Source organism: Diceros bicornis, chromosome 8 (assembly GCF_020826845.1).
Source record: "Diceros bicornis minor isolate mBicDic1 chromosome 8, mDicBic1.mat.cur, whole genome shotgun sequence".
In the NCBI taxonomy this organism is placed as follows: Eukaryota; Metazoa; Chordata; class Mammalia; order Perissodactyla; family Rhinocerotidae; genus Diceros; species Diceros bicornis.
In genome coordinates, this window is record NC_080747.1 from 12,607,553 (window position 1) to 12,632,005 (window position 24,453).

General features: G+C 41.9%; 1 protein-coding gene across 3 annotated transcripts in view; it reads right to left on the bottom strand.

Annotated features, from left to right (window-relative positions):
- Window positions 1-24,453, bottom strand: part of PROM1 (prominin 1) — a 103,437-nt gene that overhangs the window by 50,284 nt on the left and 28,700 nt on the right. For all 3 annotated transcript variants that reach the window (XM_058546775.1, XM_058546776.1, XM_058546777.1), the window contains exons 3-4: window positions 9,775-9,830; window positions 4,554-4,759 (exon numbers count right to left, since the gene is read on the bottom strand). In XM_058546775.1, coding sequence (XP_058402758.1) covers window positions 4,554-4,759; window positions 9,775-9,830 — 262 coding nt within the window. The remainder of the gene's footprint in view (window positions 1-4,553; window positions 4,760-9,774; window positions 9,831-24,453) is intronic.

Sequence of the window (24,453 nt, forward strand, 5' to 3'; positions counted from 1 at the left end):
ATCTCCCATTTTTAAATACTAGCAACTGATCAAAGGAAAAAAAAAACTGTAAATATTAGGCAAACCAATTGATGGTCTCCATTTGCAATCTCTAATTTAAAACTTCTATTTAAACACAAATAGAGAATGAAGAAGTTATGCTTTTTGTTGCTGTTGATTTAGAAATTCTTTATTATTCAATGTATTTTATAAGCCCCCGCCCCCAAAAAAAACACATGAATTAATGTTTTTGGTTTTTTTTAACAAACACTAGTCGACTATTAGGATTTCAGGATCCTGAAGGAAATTCACCTCACACAAAAAAGGAATAAAATTTGAATGACTGTCAGTACTCTAGCATTTCACATAAAAGCCTTTAAGCTTCCAAAAACATGTACTTGTATGCAGTACAACAAAATCTCTGGAAATTTTTAGCAGAAGATAGGAATTTTAATTTTTATGGTATATTGGCATTATATGCTCTATATTTTATCACGGACAGACCAATTTTCTCACAGGCATACTTTAAAAAGTAAATACTTAAAGCTTTTACAGATTAAGACTAAACTTTTAAAATTTGTAGCAATTTTTTCCTATCAATTTCTATTGATTTAATGAAATCAGCCAATAAAAGCCAAGTAAATGCTTTCAATCTGTAACTGATCTCTTAATTTCTTTAAGATAATTTTTTAAATTTAAATTCGGATTTTAAATAACTAGCCCTTTCATTTACTTTATGAACGTCTCATGATTTTCAGGCTTGCCAGCTCAATTTTTTCCCTAAAATCTTGTGGCCTCCAAGCCAGGAATTGACAATCATACCCTAATAAAAAATGAACTTTGAAAATAGCCATCTTCCTGAAGATGACTGAGATTCAATTTTTACCACGGTAATTGGCAAAAGCTGACTTATCATACTCGGAAACTTAGAGATGTACTAGAGGAATAAAGGCACGGTGGTTCCTTTTGTTGTCTATAACCTTTGTGAAATTCTAAAAAATGCAGTGATGACAAGTGCAAAGGAAAGAAGGGAGGAGAAATTTGGCTTTTTCAGGAGCGGGACACATCTGCCTCAACAGTCTACAGTGAGAGGTGGAAACTCCATCTTCTGCTGCATAAACACGTGTCAACGCCTGTGGAATTCTAACATTCCACAGCTGCCTTTGGAAAAGCTGAGAAAGAACATGACCACATCTATTCCGCATATACTAGGGGCTCTTTCTCCTTGACACCTATGCCTTTCTCAAAAAAAATAATAATAAATTTAAACTTTCTTAAATAAAAAAAGATGGATGAAAAATTAGAGTACTCAGCACTAATTTAAAAACCAACTTCATTTTTGATTGTAACACTTAGTATAGAGCACAAAATGGAACTGAGCCTGATAAAAGGCAAGTGGGCTATTCTGGGTTTCTGAAAGGGTTTTTAAAAAATCATATACAAAGGTTATTTATCAATAGTATCTGATCTCTGCTGAGGTCAACGTAAGCCAGGAGCTAACACCTCCTTTTCTTTCTCTTTCTGTCATCTAGTTTGTTGACATTCTTTCCCCTCCTATTTTATTTGATCTTCTGACTTTCTGGCCATACTTTCTTCTCCTCTCTATCTAATTATAATATAGAAATCTTTGCTTTCCCTTGGTCTTTAATCTTTTGGGCTGGTTTTGATTACTTGCAAACAACACATAGCTATTACTCAACTCACAATGTTGAAGATACCTGCAAACCAATAGGTGTTTCAAAAGGAAAACATCAAAATAGCTATTCTAAACAAAAAAAATTCAAGGCAAAGAAGTTTAAACTTTTAGTCTGAATTTAAAGTCAACAAAACAATCTCAAATACTACTTTTATTTAGATCTATTTATAATTCACATATAAATTCAATCTATTATGTGAAACAAATTAGTTTTCAATTTGTCACTTAGATCAACTTTGGTTTAATTATACCGAAATTTAAAATTGACTTTAAAATTAAAATTGACTTTAAGATTTTACTTGGGTGGGGAAAAAATATTTTAACTGAATGTGCAGGAGGTTATAGAATCATAGTATGTATTTTTTAAGAAGAACTTTCTAAACTAAAATATACTCAGGAGAAAAAACTTATCTAAATTTGTTTGATGGGTCTGAGTTCTCAAGAATAAAAGATTGTAGCATTTATTTTATATATAAATGAAAGCCAAGTTTATTTCTGACTTTGCAGCTTTGCTGTTTATATATTTTGGTATTTTAAACATAATGTAAATAATTCAATCAGTTCAAGGTGAACTATAATGTATATAACATTATATAGATGTATATATATGTACATATATGTATATAATTATATGTAATGCAAATAAAAGTCCAATTTGAAAATAGAAACTCAATACAGGAAATATGCTTCATTAAAAAAAACCTCTGAAAGCCCATAATTACATATGCAAACATTTATTTGGGTAAATGAGTAACTATATCCAATAAAGAATTTTCCTACAATTACATCATATGTATTTATATCAAGTGAAAACCATGAACTTGTTAAGTAGGTAATCACACTAAGAAAAAGCCCTAAGGGCCAGTATTTTCAAATGACACTTTGTCATCTGAGCCTCATCTTTGATGTCCAGGATGTACTGAGAGGAGAAGCACAGCTGTCCAAGTCTTTGGATGAATGAAGGATGTAGGTTTCAGGCTTACAGGAAATGCACAAGGATCTGGCCTGTCTTTGGGCTATAACTGACATTTTTCTGGTAGCGGGGCAGAAGGTAACTGTTCCCACAGCTGTAGAGTCTGTGCATTCCTGAAAATACTTCAGACGCGAAGCAGAGAGACAAGGACATCTGGAATTACCATTGACCAGATCCTAAGCTGCTTTGCAGAAATCAATGTGAAGAAACAGTTGGATTTGAATTATTTACAGAGAGACGGAGACAGAGACGGACAAGGAGACAGTAAAGAGAGAGTGAGAGATGCCCCCACCCCCAGCTTGCGGAGAAAACACAAACAACGATGCATGAGATTAGCTACCATGCTCACTGGGGTCCTGTTTACAAGTACATTGCTACGGTCTAGGACTTCACTATTTTTTCAGCAAACATATGTGTTTATTTTTAAAAATGACTGCCTTGGAAGAAGTTGTATTGCTTTGGCTTTTGTTTTTTTGTGGGAATTTTTTGGTTGTTCAAGTTTAACTTTTAGTGTAATTAATTCAGTATGTAATGCCTGAGTAGGGTAGATAATTTGAGAGACAAAAAGTCTGTCTGCAGTAAGAAGTGAGTTCCCTTTCTGCCCCTCCATAACCGCCAATTTCCTTCCCAGAGGCAACCTCCATCGCCAGAGTCCTGGCAATCCTTTCATATATATGCTATGCAAATATAACCAAGCGTTTGTGTCTCCTTCCCTTTTTGTTTGTATCAAGGATGGTGTGTCCTATGCATGGTCCGCAACCGGCTTCTCTCACTTCATCTGGCTGGGGGACTGTTCCTATCAGCACGTCTACAGCTGCCCAGTCCTTTCCAATGGGTATATTGCATTCAATCTATCCCAAAGTGTCTATCTTACCAGGCCCCTACTGATGGCCACACTTAAAGAACTTTTCTTCTTGAGTTTGCAGCTAGAACTTCAACTGGTAGGCCAGCTTAAATTCTTCTGTTAAATTTTGTTTAATTTCTCTTTAATTCTGTTTTCTGCTTAAATTTTGAAATATTAATTATTTAGCAAACCACTTGAAAAATCTTGCTCACAGCTACTGAGCAAATGCAGTGCTTAGAGATACATCAAGGAGGATACTGACTGCTAATGCTCATTGTCTCTGTGTCTCCTTGAGGCCTAGTATTATTCAGGCAGTAGATACTTTATTTCCGTCACTAAGTGACACAACTTCCAGTGGTTGAATGAATGAGGAAATGTGGAACAATGACCAAACATCACAAGCAGGGGGCCAGTGTTGTGAAGCACGTTCCTCAGCTGAAGAACTTGATTTGGACTCAACCAAAAATCATCGTCTTAAAAACAGTGTACTTCTGATCTGTCAGTCAATTGGAAAACTTTTAGCAGCAGCAGGAGCTTCAGAAAAAACATCCCAAATCATGAGGTGTGTTCCAGACCTCAAGAGGGGGTAGCAGCTTAATTGCAAATTCAAGGAAACTGGGCATATTATTAGAAAGTTAATTCCATTCTACAATATTCTCAAATTCTCAAATTCAAGGACTGTATCCATCATTCAAGATACCCCTTGGGTGAACAAATCAACTAGCAAATACTTGCTCTGCGCTGCCTATTTAAGAGGAAGGAGGGGCTATTCTGGGAGGCAAATGCTTTCTGTAGTGCAAGATTTATCAGGATGTCTTCAGGATGGAAAAATACCAAAGGGTTGGCTTATCGTGTGAGTTAGGGCAGCTTGATTACAATGTTAACTGCTGGTTATAGTGACATCTTTTTGAACCGACCTACAGAAACACTTTTTTCTCTTCTGTTTTTGGGTTTTGTTGTTGTTGCTGTTTTGTTTTAAACTCATGGGCTTAACAGTTAAAACATGAGACATTCCTCATTGACCTAAAATACAATCAGCTGTTGTCCATGATTCTACTTGCCTTATAAACACACAAATCACCAAGAGGGAGACTGCGAAATATTTCCTCAGGAAGGTCCCATTTTTCTTCTGTCGCTGGTGCATTTCTCCACCACACTTGTTGCAGCAACGACACAAACCGAAGCAAAACCCCACCAGAGGCATCAGAATAATGAAGAGCAGTCCCAGGACAGCACAAATAATAATCCCGATTTCATAGGAGATAATCTGCAAGTCAAACAAAAGAAACAGCATAGACTGTAACACAAAATAACAAGCAAAACATTCCACAACATACACGTTGCATTTTTTTAACCTATTTGCAACCATGAGTTGAATCTTAATGGGTGTGTGTGTGTATATCTACATTCCCATTGTGAAGCTCCTTGAAACAGAGGCAGCAGAGATTTGAGTTATCAGAATATGGCACCGAGCAGTTGCTATCCTCTTTCAACTCCCAGGAAAATGTCCAAATTCAGGGTCAAGTTGCAAATGGTTTAATTTCAACTCCAAAGGTATTTTGTTTGTTTTTACATGGGATGACAAATTTTGGCAGAAGTACTTGCGTAACGAACAATCTACATATAGGGTGATTTTCACCAGAAAGATAGGCCCAGTCGACTTTATTAAGGATTCAAAGCAGATTGGATTGGATCAATTAACGACAAATTCACAGTTAGTTACAAAAGAATCCGGAATATATCTAAATATAGGAAAAAGCTCAGACTTTCTGAGTCAGACATGGCCACTCACTTGGCTTCCCCATCCATATACTGGGAATGATAATATATACCTTGTAAGGTCATTGTGAAAATTACAGAAAATGTATGATTAGCGATAACAAGCCAAGTAAAATAATTGGCACAGAGTAGATGTTTACTAAGTGGCACCTCTCACGCCATGCCAGTGAGGCTGGGCTGGGCAGCCGGTGTCTCAGACAGTTGCTAGGTTCCTAGGAACTGGCACCACTTCTAGATAGAATCACGTGACCTAAGTATATTTACATAATCATTGCTGGCTTTATTTTGGGATAAATAAAAATTAATGCAACTAGATGACAAAACTTGAGCTCGGTCCAATTCATATATGCAGTTACTCACATTTCCATAAAGCAAGACATTTGTAAAGAATGGCAGAAAATTACAGGTTGACAGTTTGCAACTAACGGACCAGCTAGTTAGCAATAGATTCTGAAGCCACGCTGAGCAAAATAAAACAAAACACAAGTGTTGTTCTTAGGGGAAAATGTGATATCTTGGGAGAGAGCCCTGAACTTGGAGTCAGAAGACCTGCTTTAAACCCCAGCAGGGGGCTTCTAGGTCCCTAAACTGGAAAATGTTACATTAGCATTAACCTCATAAGCATATTGTAAGGGACATATAATTAAATGATTTAATGTGAAAACAACTAGCCAAGTGCCCAGCACACAGAAATATTCAATCAATATTAGTTAACTCTGTGAGCAAATGCTTAAGAGTATTAAGCCAGGTGCACATGGCACTTCACTATTACCTACTCCAATATTAAGGTTAAAATGCTAAAAAGAAAAAAAGGTGGTAGACTTTTGCTGCATTCATCAAGTACATGCTCCTGTTTAAACTAAGTCCCCCCGCCATGGCCATGAAGCGTCATTATCTGCTGGCACTTTTAACACTCCCTTGAGTTCTCACATCATTGGCCAATTGAGAAACCAGCCCCAGACACTCCAAACTCTTATACATTTTGCTATCATTTCTCAGAAAATATTCTAACTTATTTACTATTTTTAAAGGAATTTAAAATCCTTTGTGAATTCCAGGAGACGCTGAACCCAAACCCAGCAGAGAAGGTATATTGAAATGTTTTAAATGCACTATCTTTAGCTCCAAATACGATTTTTATATATAACCTTTCCAATGTTACTGACTAAATTTATGTCAGACAGATCAGGAACAAGATACATTATTCCAAGAGTTCACTTCTAGGCTGAAGTCTAGCCAAGGTCTGGCAAGGACCTAAGTTATTTTCTGACACAAGATGTCCAGAGTGCTTTGTGGGTTATGTTGAAGAGAAGATCAAGATTTAAATTTGCAAAGATGGGTCGCTGTTCTTTCGTGAACTACTAAAACTGTAAGAGAAGATTAAAGATGATGGTGGAAACAAACAGGAAACAAATAATTTAAAAACCATCACAATGGAGATGACAGTGAAGAACAGAAAGTTCTGGCAAGAGCATCACACTACTGTACTCACTGGCTTTAGACAGAGAACAACGAGAAACAGTGGACAAGGACTTTACCTTCAGAATCAAGACTATGGTTTCTGGCTGCGGAAGTCAAAGCAGTTGAGGAGTTTGCGAAAGGCAGAGGCAGCAGGCATAGAGAAAACAGAGAAAGTTCCGTGAGTGATTAACAAGTGAGAACATTAATATCCCACACCGAGAAAATCAAGTGAGAGAAGGATCAACACCAGACAGGAATATGAAAGTTGAGTGTTTATTAGAGAAATAGTGTTTTGGGTAGAGTCAAGTTTTGGAATTTACATTTGAATTTACATTTGGATTTCTTGAAAGATTCTTAATCAGTATGCTAATCAGTATGGACAGGGGAATTAGAGTGAAAGTCACCAGTGCTTAACACACTAACCCTGTGATATTCGTAACACAGAATCAGCAGATGCCTGGAACCCCAGAGCCAAAGGCAACATCTTCCAAAGTGACCTTTCTAAAATGACAATCTGATGATACCATTTGCTTGTGAACCTCTTAACATGGTCCTATATTATTTAATCCTGGCTTCCTGTCCCCATTCTCCCTGACCATTCTAGACCCCAGAAAGCATTATGCTCTCTCTCTCCTTCCTCACTCTGGGCTTCCTCATGCTGCCTGCTTGCCCAGAACATTATTCCCATCACTCTTCCTCTGATGAAACTCAAGTCTAAGTTTGGATGTTGCTTCTTCCAGGAAGCCTGTCTTGATAATCAGGTTTGGGTTTGCTGTATATCCCTCCTTCATGCTGCCATGGAGTCCTAACTTGCCATGTCACAGTACTTACTCCACTCAGAGTGACTGGCTCCCATGTGACCATTTCCTGAGCCACACTATACGTTCCAGAAGAGCAAGAACGATGGCAGTCACACTCACCATTCTCCCCCAGGCACCCAGCCCGGGACCTGGCATACAACAGTTGCCTAATCAGAATCAGACAACTGAGGAGTTGAGGGAGTAGAAGCCACTGCCTTAGACCAATGACTCCTAAACAGTGGTCCAGAGACGGGGGCTGGTCAGTGAGGGGGACCAATCTCAGCAAAGTAGAAAAATAAAGACAATGCAATGAGTTTCCCATAAAGCAAAATTTTCTCAATTTATAAGGCTGTCCTTTTTTTGGGAGAGCGAGGTGATATGTGTACGAAGCAGACAAAGTTATTTTTGTTGTTACGGTTGACTTTAAATGTCTTTATGTGGCAAAATAAAATGAGGTGGCTCTATTTCATTCCCCAGATTACCTTTCTGAAATTGTCTGGTCCAGGAAAGTTTGGAAACTATTGCCTTAGATGGCAGATTTTCACAGATGTGAAAGAATAATGTTCGTGATATTAATAACTTTTAAATGAGGCATCCAAAATGTGGGGGTAGGCAGTTCAGATACACCTGCCCCTTGGGTCACACGGGGCATCTTGAAAGACCTCAGCCTTCCTTCTTGGGAGTGAGCCCCACAGGCTTGTCACCTCTCCAACTCGCCAACCATAAGCACCTCTCAGGGCATATGAGACTGACTTCAGGCTCCTCCCTGGAGCGGGTGTTAGGAGATTGGGGTAAGACCGGGAATCTGACTTTAAAACGGGCCCATGTCATGGTGATGATTAGGTGCGTTTGGGAAACCTGCTCGTGGCTCCAAGGGCTGATCACATGGGCTGTGGCCAGGGCAGAATCACCAGTAAGCCACAAGTCAGCTTTTGTGTTTCATTTTCCCACCCAAGCGTCAGCCTGGTCTGATGTGGTTAATAGGACACCAGCAAACCATTCACTGGCAGGAACTCACTGCCCTCCCCGTACTTTGCCCTCACACCTCCTGGGCACATTGCCAGACACCTTTGTTGTGCTGGCCATTAAAGAATGCCCACCCATATGTGTGTTTTCACTGTCGTCTTGATAACCACCTTCGTACCAGGAAAGGAGAAAACAGGGTGCCTGACCCTGCAGGACTAAGAGCCTGACAAAGAGATTCAACTGCTTTTTATTATCCTAACCTTCAATTCAACAAACATTTGTTTGTTTGTTTCACTGGCAAACTACTTTCCTCATAAACAAAAATCAAAAGAACACATTCTCTGTTTAGGTAGTCAACCATCGATGCAAACAGAGTGATCTGGCAGCACCTTGGTGTTAGGTAGAGACGTGCAAGGTGACACGACACTTCCTGAAAATACTGTCCACTCGTCTTAGCGAGGCGTCCAAGGCCTTCCGGCGATCTGGCCCCAGCTCACGTCTCCTTCCTCTCCCTCCTTGCCCACCGGCCCCATCCAAGGGCCTCCTTCTTTCACACCTTGTCCTCTTTGCTCACATGGTCTCCACAGCCTGGAATGCCAGCAAAGCCACCTCCCTACCTGTTCCAGGCCTGCTTACCCCTTTTACAACAAGCCCCAAGGTCAGCTCCTCACGGAAGAGCTTTTGGTCAGAATTAATTATTGTTCCTCTTCATTCCTCTGCCTGTTACTTATAAATCTACTGATTTCCTTCTTCTCCTTCCTCAAATATGTAATTAGGTACTGTCTCTGCTGTCTGCCTCTTAGCCTCTTGAGACCAAGGGCTGTCTTCCTCATCTCCATCTCCCTTCCAATCCTAGCTAAGTTCACACACAGAGTGCTCAGTAAACATTGTTCAAATGGGAAGCTACTTTCTAACAAACTATATTTTAAAACAAAGTATGTATGTGTCCCTGTTTGTAGGGATGTTCAAACAATTCTACTTAGTTAGAGAGTTCTCCTCTCTTAGTTAAAAAAGTAGCATAATACTTCCTTTAAGGAAATTTTAGTTTTTAAATAACATACAGCTTGACAGGGGAATGCTTCTTCAAACGCTACTTTTGAACTCTCTGCTGTCCTTCAAAGGAGATTTATAAGGTGTTTCAATATTCCATAAAAGTTCTTAGACAAAAAAGGTTACTAAATTCACAAATTAACTGGTTGTTTAAAGATTTACTTTCAAGTCAGCCAGACTTTTGCTCATGCTTATTTTTAATAACAAATACATCAATAAAAATTACCTTCTCATATTCAAGTGAAAGGTCAAACTTCTTTTGTAGAATTTTTCTTACAGTATCTGGGGAAAAAAGCCACAAAATAATAACAAGATTACTTTTTCAGTAAAAATTATAAAATGCATATTTATAAAATGAAGGTCTATATATGCTCACAAATTATTGTACCTCTATATAATATTCTTATAATTTTATTCCTGTTTTTTAGTGTAGGTAAATAATTGAGCTAATGAGGCTCTAGCCAGAAGCAAAGAATGGAGGACAAATATTTTTGACTTACTATTTTGCCAGTGGCAGAATTAGAGGGTTGCCATTTTTAAGAGTTTTTAGTTTCTCACAATACACTTTAATATTTACCAGCAAACCACATACACCTCATTAATAATTACTGATAAAATATTACATTGAAATTGATAATTATTTGGAACCACAAATGAAATTCATTAATAATTCCACATACATAATTTTTCACAAATGAAAAGAATCTTACAATTAACCTAATCCAAGAGTTCTTAACATGAGACATCCCTCCCTTCCCACCCCCAAGCAGTGCATGAAAAACCCTGAAATGCCATGCAAAATCGGATTTCTCCGTGTTTGTTCATTTTGGGTGTTTTCAAATTCTCACACAGGTTAGGAGCCACCTCTCGCTCTGATCCACCATTCTAGTAATAGTACAGCACAACTGATGCCCAGACAGGAGAGTGACTCGTATACAGTCAGTGATTCGTGAGGAGGTCAGACCAGGGCCCACATCTTCCCTCCCCTGGTGCGGGGTCCTTCCCACACTGCACACTGTCTCTCGCCCCAGAGACAAGCTTCTGAAGTTCTAGGATGGCATCCTGCATCGATTGCTTCTAAAGTGAACTACTAGTGGACAAGGAGACCCAGGGTGAATCCTCTTTGAAAGGAAAGAAGTTCAGATTTATAGGTCAGAAAGCAAAGCAAGCCACTTCTCTCCCTACAGGGCTTTCTGGAAAATGACTCACCTCCACCCTCCCACACAGAGCAGATCTTTAAAGAGTATACTGCAGGAACAGGGAGGTTCAAACTGGTAGGTTTGGAACCCCTCACCTAATCCTAGGGTACTGGGAACCATAGTAGTTCCTCCAAGGTTCCACGAGGGTGACCCAAGGACGGGGGAGAACCTGAGGCTGCCCAGCCCCACAGGTCTCCTCCCCCTAGAACCAGTCGCTTTACTTTGATCTGTTTTACAGATTAGCTTCTGTTTAAGATTTCATTGGATGAAAGGGTCCACCGTTGACTTAAAAGAAAAAAGATTGAAAATCATCCATTTATTAAAATATATTTAATGGCTCAGGTGATGTTCATAATATGTTGAAATTTGGGATCTTGATTTAGTTAAGAGTTGGGTTGGAGGCCAGGCTCTGCCACTTTCTGGGTCTCTAAGGTTGGGTGAAGAGTTAACTGCCACGAGCATCCTCATCTGCAAAAGGGCATGATGTAAGTCTCCACCCTCGGAGGACTGCTTAGGGTTAAGTGAGACAATATACATAAAGAAAATAGTACAGGGCCTGGCACACAGCAGCACGCGGTACACAACGTCATTACTACTCTCTGAAGGAATTTAGAAAATGTAGGTTATAGAGCAGTGTGCGTGATAAATATAGTATGGAAGGCTGTTACTTTGGCCAGGCAGTATTCATTACTTTTCTTGTCATTAAAAACCAAAACAAACAAATCCAAACAAAACCCTTTGAATTTCTTTGGGGGAAGTGCCCCTTCCTCCCTTCTCAGTTCACAGGACTGGGTAAGCGGTGAGCCTAGCCCCATAAAGATGGATCCTCACTGGCCTCAGCCATTGGGTCTCCAAGTGTGGTCTGTGAACCCCTTGGAATCCCCAAGATATGTTCAGGGTGCCCGCAAGGTTGAAAGACCTCTGCACTAGGAGTGCAAAGTGATGATGGCTAAGACTGCCGGTGATCTAGCATGAACTAAAGCAGTGACTAACATTTACTATATTCTTCACTGCCATGAACTCGTGGAAAATAAAAAGCCAGTTGCACTTAAGAATATTCTTGAAGCATTAAAAATCATTCTTCCCTTAAATCTCAACCTGTGAGTAAACATCTTTTCATTATTCTGTGTAAGAAAACCGAAGTACACATAAGCACGTCTCTGCACACCGAAGTATGGCGGCTCTCTCCATAATCAGCACTTGGTAACTGTTTTGAGTTGTGGGCTAAACTAGCTACGTTTTCGTGGAACAGCATTTTTACTTGAAAGAAAGAGACAAACCATGGTTATTCAGACTTGGGTATCTAGTAGACATTTTCTCTAAAATGAAGGAAGTGAAGGCTGCAACTTCAGAAAGCAACTGACAGGACTTGTTGCCAATGATAACATTTAAGAGAAAATTAGAATTTTGCAAAGTTTGTGTCCATGAGGTTGACAGATGTGGGATTTTATCACATCTTTCTCACTACATTTTAACAGGGTTCCGTCAATGACACATGTAACAGGTGTTTCTCCAGCAGAGCTTTGTGGAGGGGAGCAGATATGGGAGAACATGAACCGTGCCGATGGCAGCCTCAGTGAAACCTTCCTCCAGTGTCAAACAGACTCTCCCGGCAGGACCCTCAGCCCCTCCCAAGTTCTTCTGGGATCCTGGTGGTCCTGGGTGTCCCAGAAACAGTCCCAGCTACATCTAATGACACTACTCACTGGCATCTGACCCAAGGCTGATCCTTGCTGAAAAGCCATCCAAGGCTTTGGAGCAGGGATCTTCTCCCTTCCTGTGGTTTAGAGCAGCGCATATTGAGAGCCACGTAAGTGATTTCACATTTCCTGGTAGCCACGTTAAGAAAGTGAAAAGAAACAGGTAATTATATTAATTCATTTAAAATTAAATTAATTTTAGTGATATGTTTTCCTTTCTCCAGATATACACAAAATATTATCATTTCAATATGTAATCACTATAAAAATATTAATAGGCTATGTTACAGTCTTATTTTCATACTAAGTGTTCAAGATCTGGTGCAGGTGCACTTCAGTGCATCTCAGTGTGGAAAGGCTACAATTCAAGTGCTCGATGTGCAGCTTGTGGCTTCTGTACTGGACAGCACAGGTTGCAGGTCATCCTGCCCATGCCACCCTGGAACGATGCCGCTTCACCCAAAGCACCAAGGCCTCTGTCCATTTCTTTATCCCCCCTCCCTCCCACTATACCCTGTCACGAGAACACAATGAGCACCCTTCGTGCTCAAGGCCACAACACCCATTTTTCCTCTGGCTTCCCTGTGCATCTCTAATTAAATGGCTCTTAATCAGGGTAAATGAACATCAGAAGTGCCTGGGGTACACAGCCCAAGCATCTTGATTTGTAAAGCCCCGGCATTAACTCTGCTGCTCACACCTCATTCGGGAACTCAAGGGACCCCACACTAGCAAATTCTTTCTCAGTGTAACATGTTCGTTGCTGGTGAGAACTTTGAATCGATTATGGTCCATCTCAGAAAGCATGTGGAAGAACTGGGGTCCCACTTCTGCACCCGCATCCCCCACCCGCGCCCGCCACTGCTTGGTGGTTCACAAGTGTTGCACTCACTCTGCTGCACTGCAATCCTCTGTGTTTGTATTTGTCTTTGTCTGTCCTGGCCAGCTCATAAAAGGCTTCCAGTGGGAACTATCTCAACCTCTAGATCGCCTGTGTCCCCAGCAAGTTCCGGGGCTCCAGAACTGTTGGTAGTATTGATGTTGCATAAACACAACATCACTCAACCAAAAAAACAAGTGTTGCTTCCCCTCCATAGATGAGATGGGATCCCTGAATTCTGTGACTAGTTCCTCACACCGCCTGGTAAGCAAGGGAGCCCTTAGCATGTGGGTAACCACAGTGTTATTCTGCCTTCCATGAGACCTCAGTGTGGATCATAGTGACCGCCTTGTCCTTCCTGAGCTGAGGGGGGGTCTGCTGAGATGGGGCCTGACAGGCACTTAGTACCGGGCCAGACAACTCCAAGAGGCCAGTGAGTTCTCCCTGCCCTGAACTTGAGGCACTGTCTGGCCACTGTTCTCATGCGACAATTCATCTTCCACTATACCAGTTCCGTGCTCTGAAGATATAGCAGTGGGAGGGAAACATTTAAGCTGGTGGATGAGGAAGTTATTTTCATGATAAAGGATTGTTTCTCAGTACCTGATCTCCTGGAGGGGCTCTGTGGGTCTTTCTGGAATGATAGTGACTGTCAGACTCTCTTCGTTCAACTCCTAGGTTTTCCAATGTCTTCTCATCTGGGACTTACTTTAAATGTCATGTGATGATGGAAACTAAGATATGGAGCAGCAAGGGCTAATTCTGTCCCCCTGTGTTACACCATCAAGTTAGAAAGTAGGTTGACTTTGTTTTGTTTGTTTTTTGCTCTGTATGTGTGTGTGTAATATCTCTGGGAGTTTTAATGTCTGAAACCACACAAGCAAGACAAACTAAGAAAAGTGCCTTGTGCAGGATCCACATACAACGTATCCATCTTCCCTATCTTTTTTTTTATTGTGGTAACATTGGTTTATAACATTATATAAATTTCAGGTATACAGCAATATATTTTGATTACTGTGTAGATGATATAATGTTCACCACCCAAAGACTAATTACAATCCATCACTGCACATGTCATCTTCCCTATCTTGGGCAAAACTCATCTTTGACTAAGATATTTCTGTCTCCTAACTGGCTTCTTTTCACACATATGTAGGCTCTGGCCCAAGTTGGGCAAAGTGAAATTCCACTCTTGAGATGTTCTCTTGTAAAATGGATAGAGAACTTAAGTCCTGTGTGGTTGGCGGTGGATTTATCAGATTTGCAACAAACTTAACTGCTCTTGGGAAGATTTTGCTGACAATAGCTATGTGACAAGACCTACCTGGTGGGTCTCTAATTAAAAGATATAACACCTATCATCTTCTAAATTGTGTTCCTGTCATTTAGCGGGAATAGAATCTCCCAAAAGTGCTAAACTATGTTAAAAAGATTTTTATAAAGAGATTTTTATGTCTGATATAAATAAGCATTTAGTATGTTGCAAATTATTCTAATATATGTAAAATAATATTATTGTAATGCAGTTCTTGATAAAATATTATGTAAATGTTAATTTTGTTCATAGCTGCTAACTTCTTCTGCCAAAAGTATTCTAATTTTAGGTGTTTTGTTTTAAAGACTTTTAAAAAAGTCTTTTAATAAAGTTTTATATTCAAGTCATTTTAATTAGTCTCTTGCTTTTTTTCTACTTGATGTTTTCTAGTCTCTTTAACCAGATGCAACAAGACAGAATTATTAAAATTAAACCTAAATTTAAGTTATAGACTTAGAAGCATTATGGTGTTAAATACTAAAATTGGAGATTAAAATGTACAGAATAGGTTCTCTTTTATGAACAAACTTGAGAGAGTGAATCATTTTTTTTCTAAATGTCAAGTTAAATTTGTTATTTGTACTCAGAACTCTTATTAATAAAAATTAAACACACAGACACACAGTCAGCCCTCTCAGGCACTTAAAGTGTTTACTTGGAAATGTGATTAATTAAGAGCATAAATAGTATTAAGTGTCCCTCTCTGACTTTCAGTGGCGCAGCCTTAAACTCACGTGGTATGGGGGTCTCTGTACTAAGAATGACTTAATCTGTTCATTTGTGCATAAATCAACTGTGATAAAAGTGAAAGAGACTACTCACATTTTTACCAAAAGTATTAGCTGTGTAAATAGAATAAAATGATATTCAAGTTCAATCTAGAGGCTTACAAAAACTAGGTCTGTAAATGTATAACTTTAGTAAATTAAATATTAATTAAAACACAGCTCTAGTTGTTCCTTTCCGGGCACAAAAGACTTTCCGTAGGCACTTAAGAATAAATTTGACAACTTCCCTCTGTCTAGACCAAATCCCTGAGGGGACAAGAGGCAGGTAGGCAAACCAAGTGGAGCGTCGGACAAGTCCAGATAAAGCACAAACCTGGACAGTTCAAAAAGTGTCAGCTTCCTGGATGTGCTGGCCTTACTCGGGGTGTGGAAGAGCGAGAGGCATCCTGCCCCAAGGAAAGGGTCTAGGGCAGTGCTTGGTACATGATATACTAACAGGAAACTGTTAGCCTCTTTCACCTCCACTCTGGTACCGCACACCCTTCAACATTCTGCCCTTTCCAGTCCTTCAGCTTGTGGCACAGAACGTGAGTGCTCAGCCGAACCCATGTGTCCCCTCATTCTCCTTGGCCCACTGCTCGATTCCCCAGTCCCCCTGCAGTTAGATGGGACCACATGACTTGAGATCTGGCCACTGGAATGAGGGCAGATGTGCATGCACACCACTTCCAGGCCCGGCCTCTAAAACCTCCCACCAGACCCTGCAAGCTGGCCCTCTTTACCCATCTCCCAGTCAAATATGCAGGATCCAGTGGTGAAATCTGAAGCCCAAGGGGATGGTGGAACCATTAGATAGAGGAGCCGGAGTCCCCAGCCCTCTCCACTCCATCACTTCTAAACTGGACTGAGCCATGAGACATAAGCATTTTTCACTGAAATTTGGTCTTGTTTGTTGCCACAAATGGTGTCACTTACCCTGACTAAACAAGCCTTGGCCAGTTAAGACCCTCAACATTTTCCTGCTGCATATGTCCTCTCCTGCCAGCTTAGACCAAACAATGTTAACTCATTTTTCTCAGGAGAGGGTATACATACACCTAACACAGCAGACCGAGACTTGGTGAAGCCAATGGGTTGGCACTAACGTAAACTGAGATTTTAAAAGGCATCGCCGTTAAAAGATTGAAATTTCTGTATTCATAAAAGAAAATACATGAAAAGGCATTTGAACCCAGAAAAATCACCACAAAATGCAATGCAGTATAGCTCAGATAAAACCCTCTTCCTGCCTGCTTCTCAGGCACGGGTCTACAAAGCGTGGGTAGTCATCCACAAGCCTGACTCAAGTGTCCATAAGCCTTTCAAAAGCTTTATCACCAACTGAACTTTCCTAATCTACAAAACGCATGTTCATCACCAGTTTAAATCACAGATTCAAGCATGTCTCTACTGCCAAAACATTAAATACTCTCAGGTAACAGTGTTATTCTGGGAAAAGTGCATCAGATAGGGGTTAAGACTAAATTGGCTTAAGGTCTTGGCACCATCTCCAAGAGTTATGTGCACAAAATGGCTGGTGAGATGGGTTGGGAGCACCAGCTTCCAGGTACAGGCTGGTCTTTCCGGAGAAGAAAGCAGGTTTAAATCAAGATGCAAAGTTAGTTGATGAAAATGTAAACGTTTCTGTGGTTTGCATGTGGTCCCAAGCACTCTCTCCAGCACTCCTATACGGAAGGGATCTTAGAGGACAGACAGAGGTACTTCACTGCAGTGGAGTCTCATCTTCCCTCCTCAGTCCAGGCTTGCTGGGGTTTGTTTTCATGCTTTAGAACTTCCTGATTCAGATTTCTAAAACAAAAATTTGTTTCTTCTCTTGACAGGAAAATATCTCATTAATTCAAATAAATTCAGAAATTTATGGTCAGTTTACCTTTTATCAAGAAAAAAGTGTTTAAGGAGCCAACTTATTGCATGAAAATGTTTAAATCTATATTAAATCAGCCAAGTGGACATGATCAGTTGTGATAGGTGAAGGGTTAGTTGAAAAAGAAAAAGTAGGGAATCATGCCTTAGACATTTTATCTTAGGGCATATAAATGCCCATCATTCGATCTGAAGCCAAGGTCCAGTTTTGAGTACGAGTCCTCTGGCTAGAAGGGAGGTGAGTTAAGACAGCATCTATGGTAAAAGAAAGCTCCTCACTTATTTAAAGGTACATTGTGCCTACCACCCCATCTCCAAACCACAAGCTTAGAGTAGATGAAAATGACGTCATCAGCTCACAAAGTCACACCATCTACACACAGTGTGGGTACTTTAGAGAAAGCACTCAGTGATCCTAGACTCTGCCTCAAGATACAGAGGGACCTGGCTTATTTGATTGTTCAGTGATTGGAATGGGGAGAGGACGAGGCTTTCCCTCAACTACACACTCCTCCTCATCCTAGTCCCCAAACTTTGGGAATACTGCCTGTGTCAGTCAGGTTCTCCAAAGAAACAGAACCAATAAGAGATGAGAGAGAGAGAGAGAGAGAGATTGATTGATTTTAAGGAATTGTAGGGCCTAGCCAGTTTGAAATCTTTAGGGAAGGCTGGAAACTCAGGCAGGAGTTCATGTTACAGTCTTGAAGCAGAATTCATTCTTCCTGTGGACATCTCAATTGCTCTTATGACCTTTCAGCCGATTAGATGAGGCCCACTTACACTATTGAGGGTAATCTCCTTCACATAAAGTCAACTTACTGTAAGTGTTAACCACATTTACAAATACTTTCACAGCAACACCAAGATTAGTGTTACATTAAATCACTGGGTACAACAGCCTAGCACGGAAGGCTAACCATGACCCTGCCCAAGCCAGCTATGTTACCCATGGAATGGTTATGCCCTGTAAGTGTGTTGGAACAGAACACATCTGAGCAGCCCTGTAACAGAGCAGGTAGACTCACCATCTTAATGGCAACTCCTGACAACCTGAGACTCCTACCAAGCAAAGGGCTGCAATCAGGGCCTGGTTAGTGCATGGGCAGGGGACCACACACAGTCTCTGAGGACAACTGATCTTGAATGATAGCCTTTAACCACCCCCAAAAGTTGGTGTGCACTGAACTAAAAGGCAGGCAAATAAACGCCTTTTGAAAAGATTTCCATTGAAAATGACAGAATTAAGTTAGTTTGTCACTTGCAAGGTTAAGCGTCGCTTCTCTGAAGAAAGTACTTAGCAAGCCCACCTTCTAGCAGCCAGTTTGGTCAAACGTGTTCATTGTCCTTTGTCATTGGGATGAACACCATCCGCCTACTCCTCGGCTCACATTTTCTGGTGGCTGGAGTGAGTGAGGCTGAGCACAAAGAAGAGAATTTGGGGACCCAGACAATGCAGCTGCCTCGGGTCCTGGAGTTCACCAAAGTCCTGGAGTTAAGCACATTTCCTTCTGGAGTGGCTGTGATGAGTCTGTCTGAATTTAGTACTTGAGTGATATGCATGTCAGTTTCACGGAGCACTTCATTATACCGTTCAAATCTTCCGTCAACACGACTGAACGCTTTGGTTTGGTTTGTAATAAGGGGCTTGACACATTAGACACTTAGATGCCAAGCCAGGTTTATTAGAACTTGTCAAATGAATTCCTCCTGCCTCCAAGTATATGCCGCATCTGGAGGGTGAGCCCCCTTTCCTTTATTTAAAATACAATCCGAGCAGCCTTGGTGTGCTTTTCTCCTTCATTACAGCTGTCCACACGTGACTGTGCGGTTCTCCTTTCATTGACGGGAGCAGCTTCTCCCCGAAGGACTGACTCACGGCAGCTTGTGCTAGAATCAATGATGGCACCAACTGCTCGCTGGGAAAAAACGCCGCACGGGAAGCTTTTCTTATGAAAACATCTGGGGCCAGTCTGACCCTTGTAGCTTTCTCCCGGCCGTGTGTTCACACCGATCCGTGCCATGGATTGTATTTTGCCTTTATACAGCGCACAGCCAGCCTGTTAGTGGGGAGGCCTGCCCTTAAGTCATTTGGAATTCCTTTAGAGGAAGCTGGCGCTCAGGTTGCACAGGCAAAGGGAGACTTCTGAGGTCTCCTGGAGCTGAGAGTCCTTGACAAAGCTGCACGTCACATAAGGGCTCAGGGCCCAGTGGCCTCCCTAATGATGGGAGGGGGCTGGGAAGGGGCCTCTGGACCTGGGACAGGCCTGGCAGCTGTGTTGCCACCACTGGTGAATCGGAGGGCGAGGTGGAGGGAGGCCAGGGAACACAGCCAAAATATCTGTGGAGTCCCAGGGTATTTGTTTCGTTTCGGACATTCCTGGAAAGCGTACTTCCATCTACAGCCTTTGTCTCTGCTGTTCACTGGGGAAGGTTTGCCTTGAGGATCTTTGAAAGGAACGCAGTGTAAACCACATTTTTCCGTCTGCACCGAGGTCCATAAGATCTCACATACATTCCTGTGAGAACGTGAATCAACTAAACCCCACTTGGTTCTGCCATGTGACAGAAGGTTCAGCTATTGACAGAGGCCTCCCCTGAACCAAGGACAGAGAGTGGGGCTAGGAGCAGAGTGAACAGGGACTTTTCTTCCCTGTGTATCCTTTGAGATCACTTGAATTTTTAGAAGAATATTTAAAATTTTTTTAAACAAAGTACTTTTATTGACATACTCTTCTACCCCCCAAAAAAAAACATAAAAAGAGACATAGTTCTTAGCACTATCAAGTTAAAAATTCTAGTTTCTGTAAATGTAAACAAGATTTTACAGCATCTTGTGTAAGATATGTAACCTGGAGCCATTTTTACAGTATTTCAGCAAGTAGTATTTGTCACTAAAAAAACAAAAAAAAACCTAGAAAGAAATGAGGCTGAAATCTGCAAAAATTTAAATGCTGCCTGATAAATAATCATGAGAAAAGAAATTATTAAATATTCAAGATCTAGAAAAGTACAGTTTTGTCCCAACGAGTGTTTGGTCCAGTCAGAATATGCTCTTCTAGTGTTTTGTTAACACAGCAGAACCAGCTTTATTGTGGTCATGTGTCCATCCCTTCCGCCCATGCCAGCTGGGCTGCATGCCCTCCAAGAGTTTGTCCCAAACCACTTTATGCTAGTTGTCCTTGTTGATGCAATTACATAATTTAGTTAAATATTATGTAAACAGATAAAACATGACTACAAAAAGCAAATGTCGCTGTTCATATATATTCTAAGTTGGATGTTTTTAAAAATTCAGTAAAGAGGAGTTGTTTTAAAAAGAAAAAGAGCTGTTGAATTCAGTGTAGGGGAGGCAACTTTAAAAGCTCAGAGAGAAAACTAGTAAAAATCTGGAAAAAAAAATCAGCACTGAGTTTACGCCACAAATTCTTGATACTTGAATAAAACCCAAACTGGAAATCATAAAAGCTGTGCTGCTGGGGAAATTCTTATCAGGAGACCCACACTCACCTGACATTAAAATTGTTCAATGGGGAATCAGGAAGTAGGAATCTGCAAAACAGCCTCCCTCCCCCCAGCAAGGAGAACTAGCCAGATAATAGACACCATCGTTTCTCTTGGGCCCACCAGACAGCTGAGCCTACAAAGCAATCAGTTACAAAGAGCGCCATCCCTCTGAGGAGAGACAAGGGACACAAGCTGTTTCCCCTTTGAAGCACGAAGCAGGTAAGAAGAAATCACTGTAAAGGTTCACGAGCTCTTAAAGGCCAAACATGGACTAGCATGTCCGTGTGGAATACCTGGAAGGCCTGGAAACAGCAAGATTTTGCATTGGCTTGCAAGCCTCCACTGTGTGCTCATGGGACAGACTGGGGCACGGCAGGTGACTGGAGAAAGTCCTCCTGCTGGCATAGGTATGCAGGAGGTGACGAGCTGCAGCTGAGGGACAGGCGCGAGCCCCATCTACTTCCCTAGGCCGTTCTTTCAGACAAAGCAAAAGTCTTAAAGCCACTAGGAGTGGGGCAGCGAACTCTCTCAGCCCCATGGCCAAGGCTAAACTCCATTGCTTCAAGGATGGAGATAAAAGCAAAAGGCATCTGCCTATGGGGAAGAGGTTGGAAAACCCTCTGCTGGAGGACTGGGTAGAAGCAAAACCCCTCTGCTCCTGGAGAGGAAACCACTCTTAGGCATGCTACCACTGGGGTCAGGGCAGAAAACGCGCTCCTTCCCAAGATCAACCCAGATTCCAGGTAAGAGTTTGGCTGCCATGGGGAGGAAGTATAGGAACACTGAGTAAGCCCCACGCCCACTCCCCAGGCTCAGCAGCACAGGACCTGTCTAAGCCTGAGACTGGACCAGGACAACAGAGACCCCCCGCTGCCTCCCCCATGAGCCTGGCACCAAGTAACAAGCACCATCACCATGAGGGAAGGAGCAAGAGCATGGGAGGGGCCCTCAGTGACACAGCTGAGTAGGGACTATTAAACGCTGAGGGTGGAGCGGTAACACTGAGTAAAATCCTCTGGCGTGCCAGGCCCACACTGCACACAGGGAACAGCAGTCTATTGCTGGAGGAATTTAAAGCCTGTGGTACCCTGAAGGTGATGACAGCAACAGCGGACTCAACCCAGCTCAACCACTAACCAGAAGGCCTCAAACTCCCAGACTAAGAGCCAGATAGGAGAGGAGGCATGTCCACATCCAGGTGTAAGGACTATTTACCCCAGTTTCTACAATTCTACACATAGTGTCTAGCAGTCAATAAAAAATTGCAAGACATACAAAAAAAGAAAGAAAAAAATGACCTATTGTCAAGAAAGAATCAGATCCAGAGATAATCCAGATGTTAGAGAACTTACAGACAGGAACTTAAAACAAAAGATTGTTGAGGAAATTTACAGTATCATTCCTATACCCGAATGAGGAAGCTAGGGCTCAGGAAGGTTGACTAAGTTGCACGAGATCACTGAGTTAATAAATGGGGGGGAAGGAATTCAAACTCAGGATCATTTTGATGCTGAAGCCCATGCTCTTTCTACTACACAACCCTATGTGGAATCCTCTTCCAGGTTCAGCCTTGCTGCCTACGGGTAAGTAGAGTGACTTGCACCATTGACTTGAAATCTCTAAAATCTCTATGCTTCCATTTCTTCATATGTAAAATGAGGTAATATTACCTACCTCACAAGATTATTCTAAGGAATGTAAATAATACATTTTAAGCACCTAGAACAGTACCTGACACAAAATAAATGACCCTAAATCATGTTGGTGGAGGCGGTAGTGGTGATAGTGGTGGTGGTGGTGGTGATGGTGGTGGTGGTGATGATGGTGGTGGTGATGATGGTGGGGTGGTGGTGGTGGTGGTGATGGTGAAGGCAGTGATGGTGGTGATGGTGAAGGTATTGATGGTGGTGATGGTGCTGGTGGTGGAGGTAGTGATGGTGGTGATGGTGCTGGTGGTGGTGATGGTGAAAGTATTGATGGTGGTGATGGTGCTGGTGGTGAAGGCAGTGATGGTGGTGCTGATGGTGATGGTGCTGGTGGTGGTGATGGTGAAGGTATTGATGGTGGTGATGGTGCTGGTGGTGAAGGCAGTGAGGGTGGTGCTGGTGGTGGTGATGGTAAAGGTATTGATGGTGGTGATGGTGCTGGTGGTGGAGGTAGTGATGATGGTGATGGTGGTGGTGGTGGTGGTGCCGGCAGAGGTACTGATGGTAATGTTATTGGTGGTGGTGATGGTGGAGGTGGTGATTGTGGAGGTTGTGATGGTGGAGGTGGTGATGGTGATGGTGATGATGATTGTAACTGTAGTGGTAGTTTATGAAAAGATAGATCTCTGGGCTTTTCAATCCAAGATAAATACTGGTAAAACATCTATTAATGGCAGGTAAGCAGATAAGACTGGGAGATGAGAGACTTTGGTCTTAGTCATGGTTCTCCATTTACTGGCTCCATTATATTTGGTAAGTCCCTTACCCTCCTGGGGCCTAAGTTTTCTCATATGTATAACGACACGGTCAGACTACACTTGCAAAAATTCTTTTTGTTTTGTGAGGAAGATCAGCCCTGAGCCAACATCTGACGCCAACCCTCCTCCTTTTTTTTTTTTGCTGAGGAAGATTGGCCCTGGGCTAACATCCATGCCCATCTTCCTCTACTTTATATGGGACACCGCCACAGCATGGCTTGACAAGCGGCGTCAGTGCACGCCCGGGATCCCAACCTGCGAACCCTGGGCCGGCACAGCAGAGCGCGCGCACTTAACCTCTACGCCACCGGGCGGGACCCCCAAAAATTCTTAATAGGCACGAGTTTGTCCCAGACTTTGTACTGGGTGCTAAGGATACAGAGATGAAAAGATTCAATCCACGCTGTTAATGGGCTCACGGTCTACTGGGAAGACGGATAAGTAAATAAAACGAAGTAGGTGTGCTGTGTGGGAAGGTGCGGTCATAGAAGGTTCAACGTCAGTGGGCTAGGTTGGGGGCATTGTGGGGAGTAAGGAAAGACTTACCAGGGCAGATGATATTTGAGCTGTGTCTTCAAAGAGTAATAGAAATGTTTTAAGTGAAAGGAAGGAACTTCAGAGAGAGGGGACAAAGCTGGGACCCCACTCCTGTTTAGTAAGCATGGAATTTAACACAGCCTTCCCGTTATTCCTCGTGGCAGGGATTAGAGCAGAGTTAGAAACTCAGAATGAGACTGGAATTAGCAGGAGCCCGGTGGGCCCTGAATACAACTTCCCAAACCCCAGTGCAAACGCGACATCTGCTTATTTGCTTTGAATCTTTCCTACATAAACTTCCTAAGTGTCAGAAAACAAAACCCTAAATGAAGAGGGAGTGAAATGCCCAAAGTCCACCTTCTTTCAATTTAAACACAAAACAAACCAATTTCTGTGGGATCTACGTCTATGCCTGTTTATCAGCTATGGGATCAGAACCCCTGCAGCCAGTGTGGAGATGAAAGGGAATGCTTTATGCCAGCTGAGCCTGGACACTGGTGAGCACCCACTGAGAGTGCCTGGCCTAAACAAAACCTCCTCAGCAACAGAGGAAGCATGCTGCGTCTCCTCCTCTGCTGTTTCTACAACTGAGTGTAGAAGCACACATTCACTGTACTCCCACAGGATCCAAATCACCACTCACAAAACCACC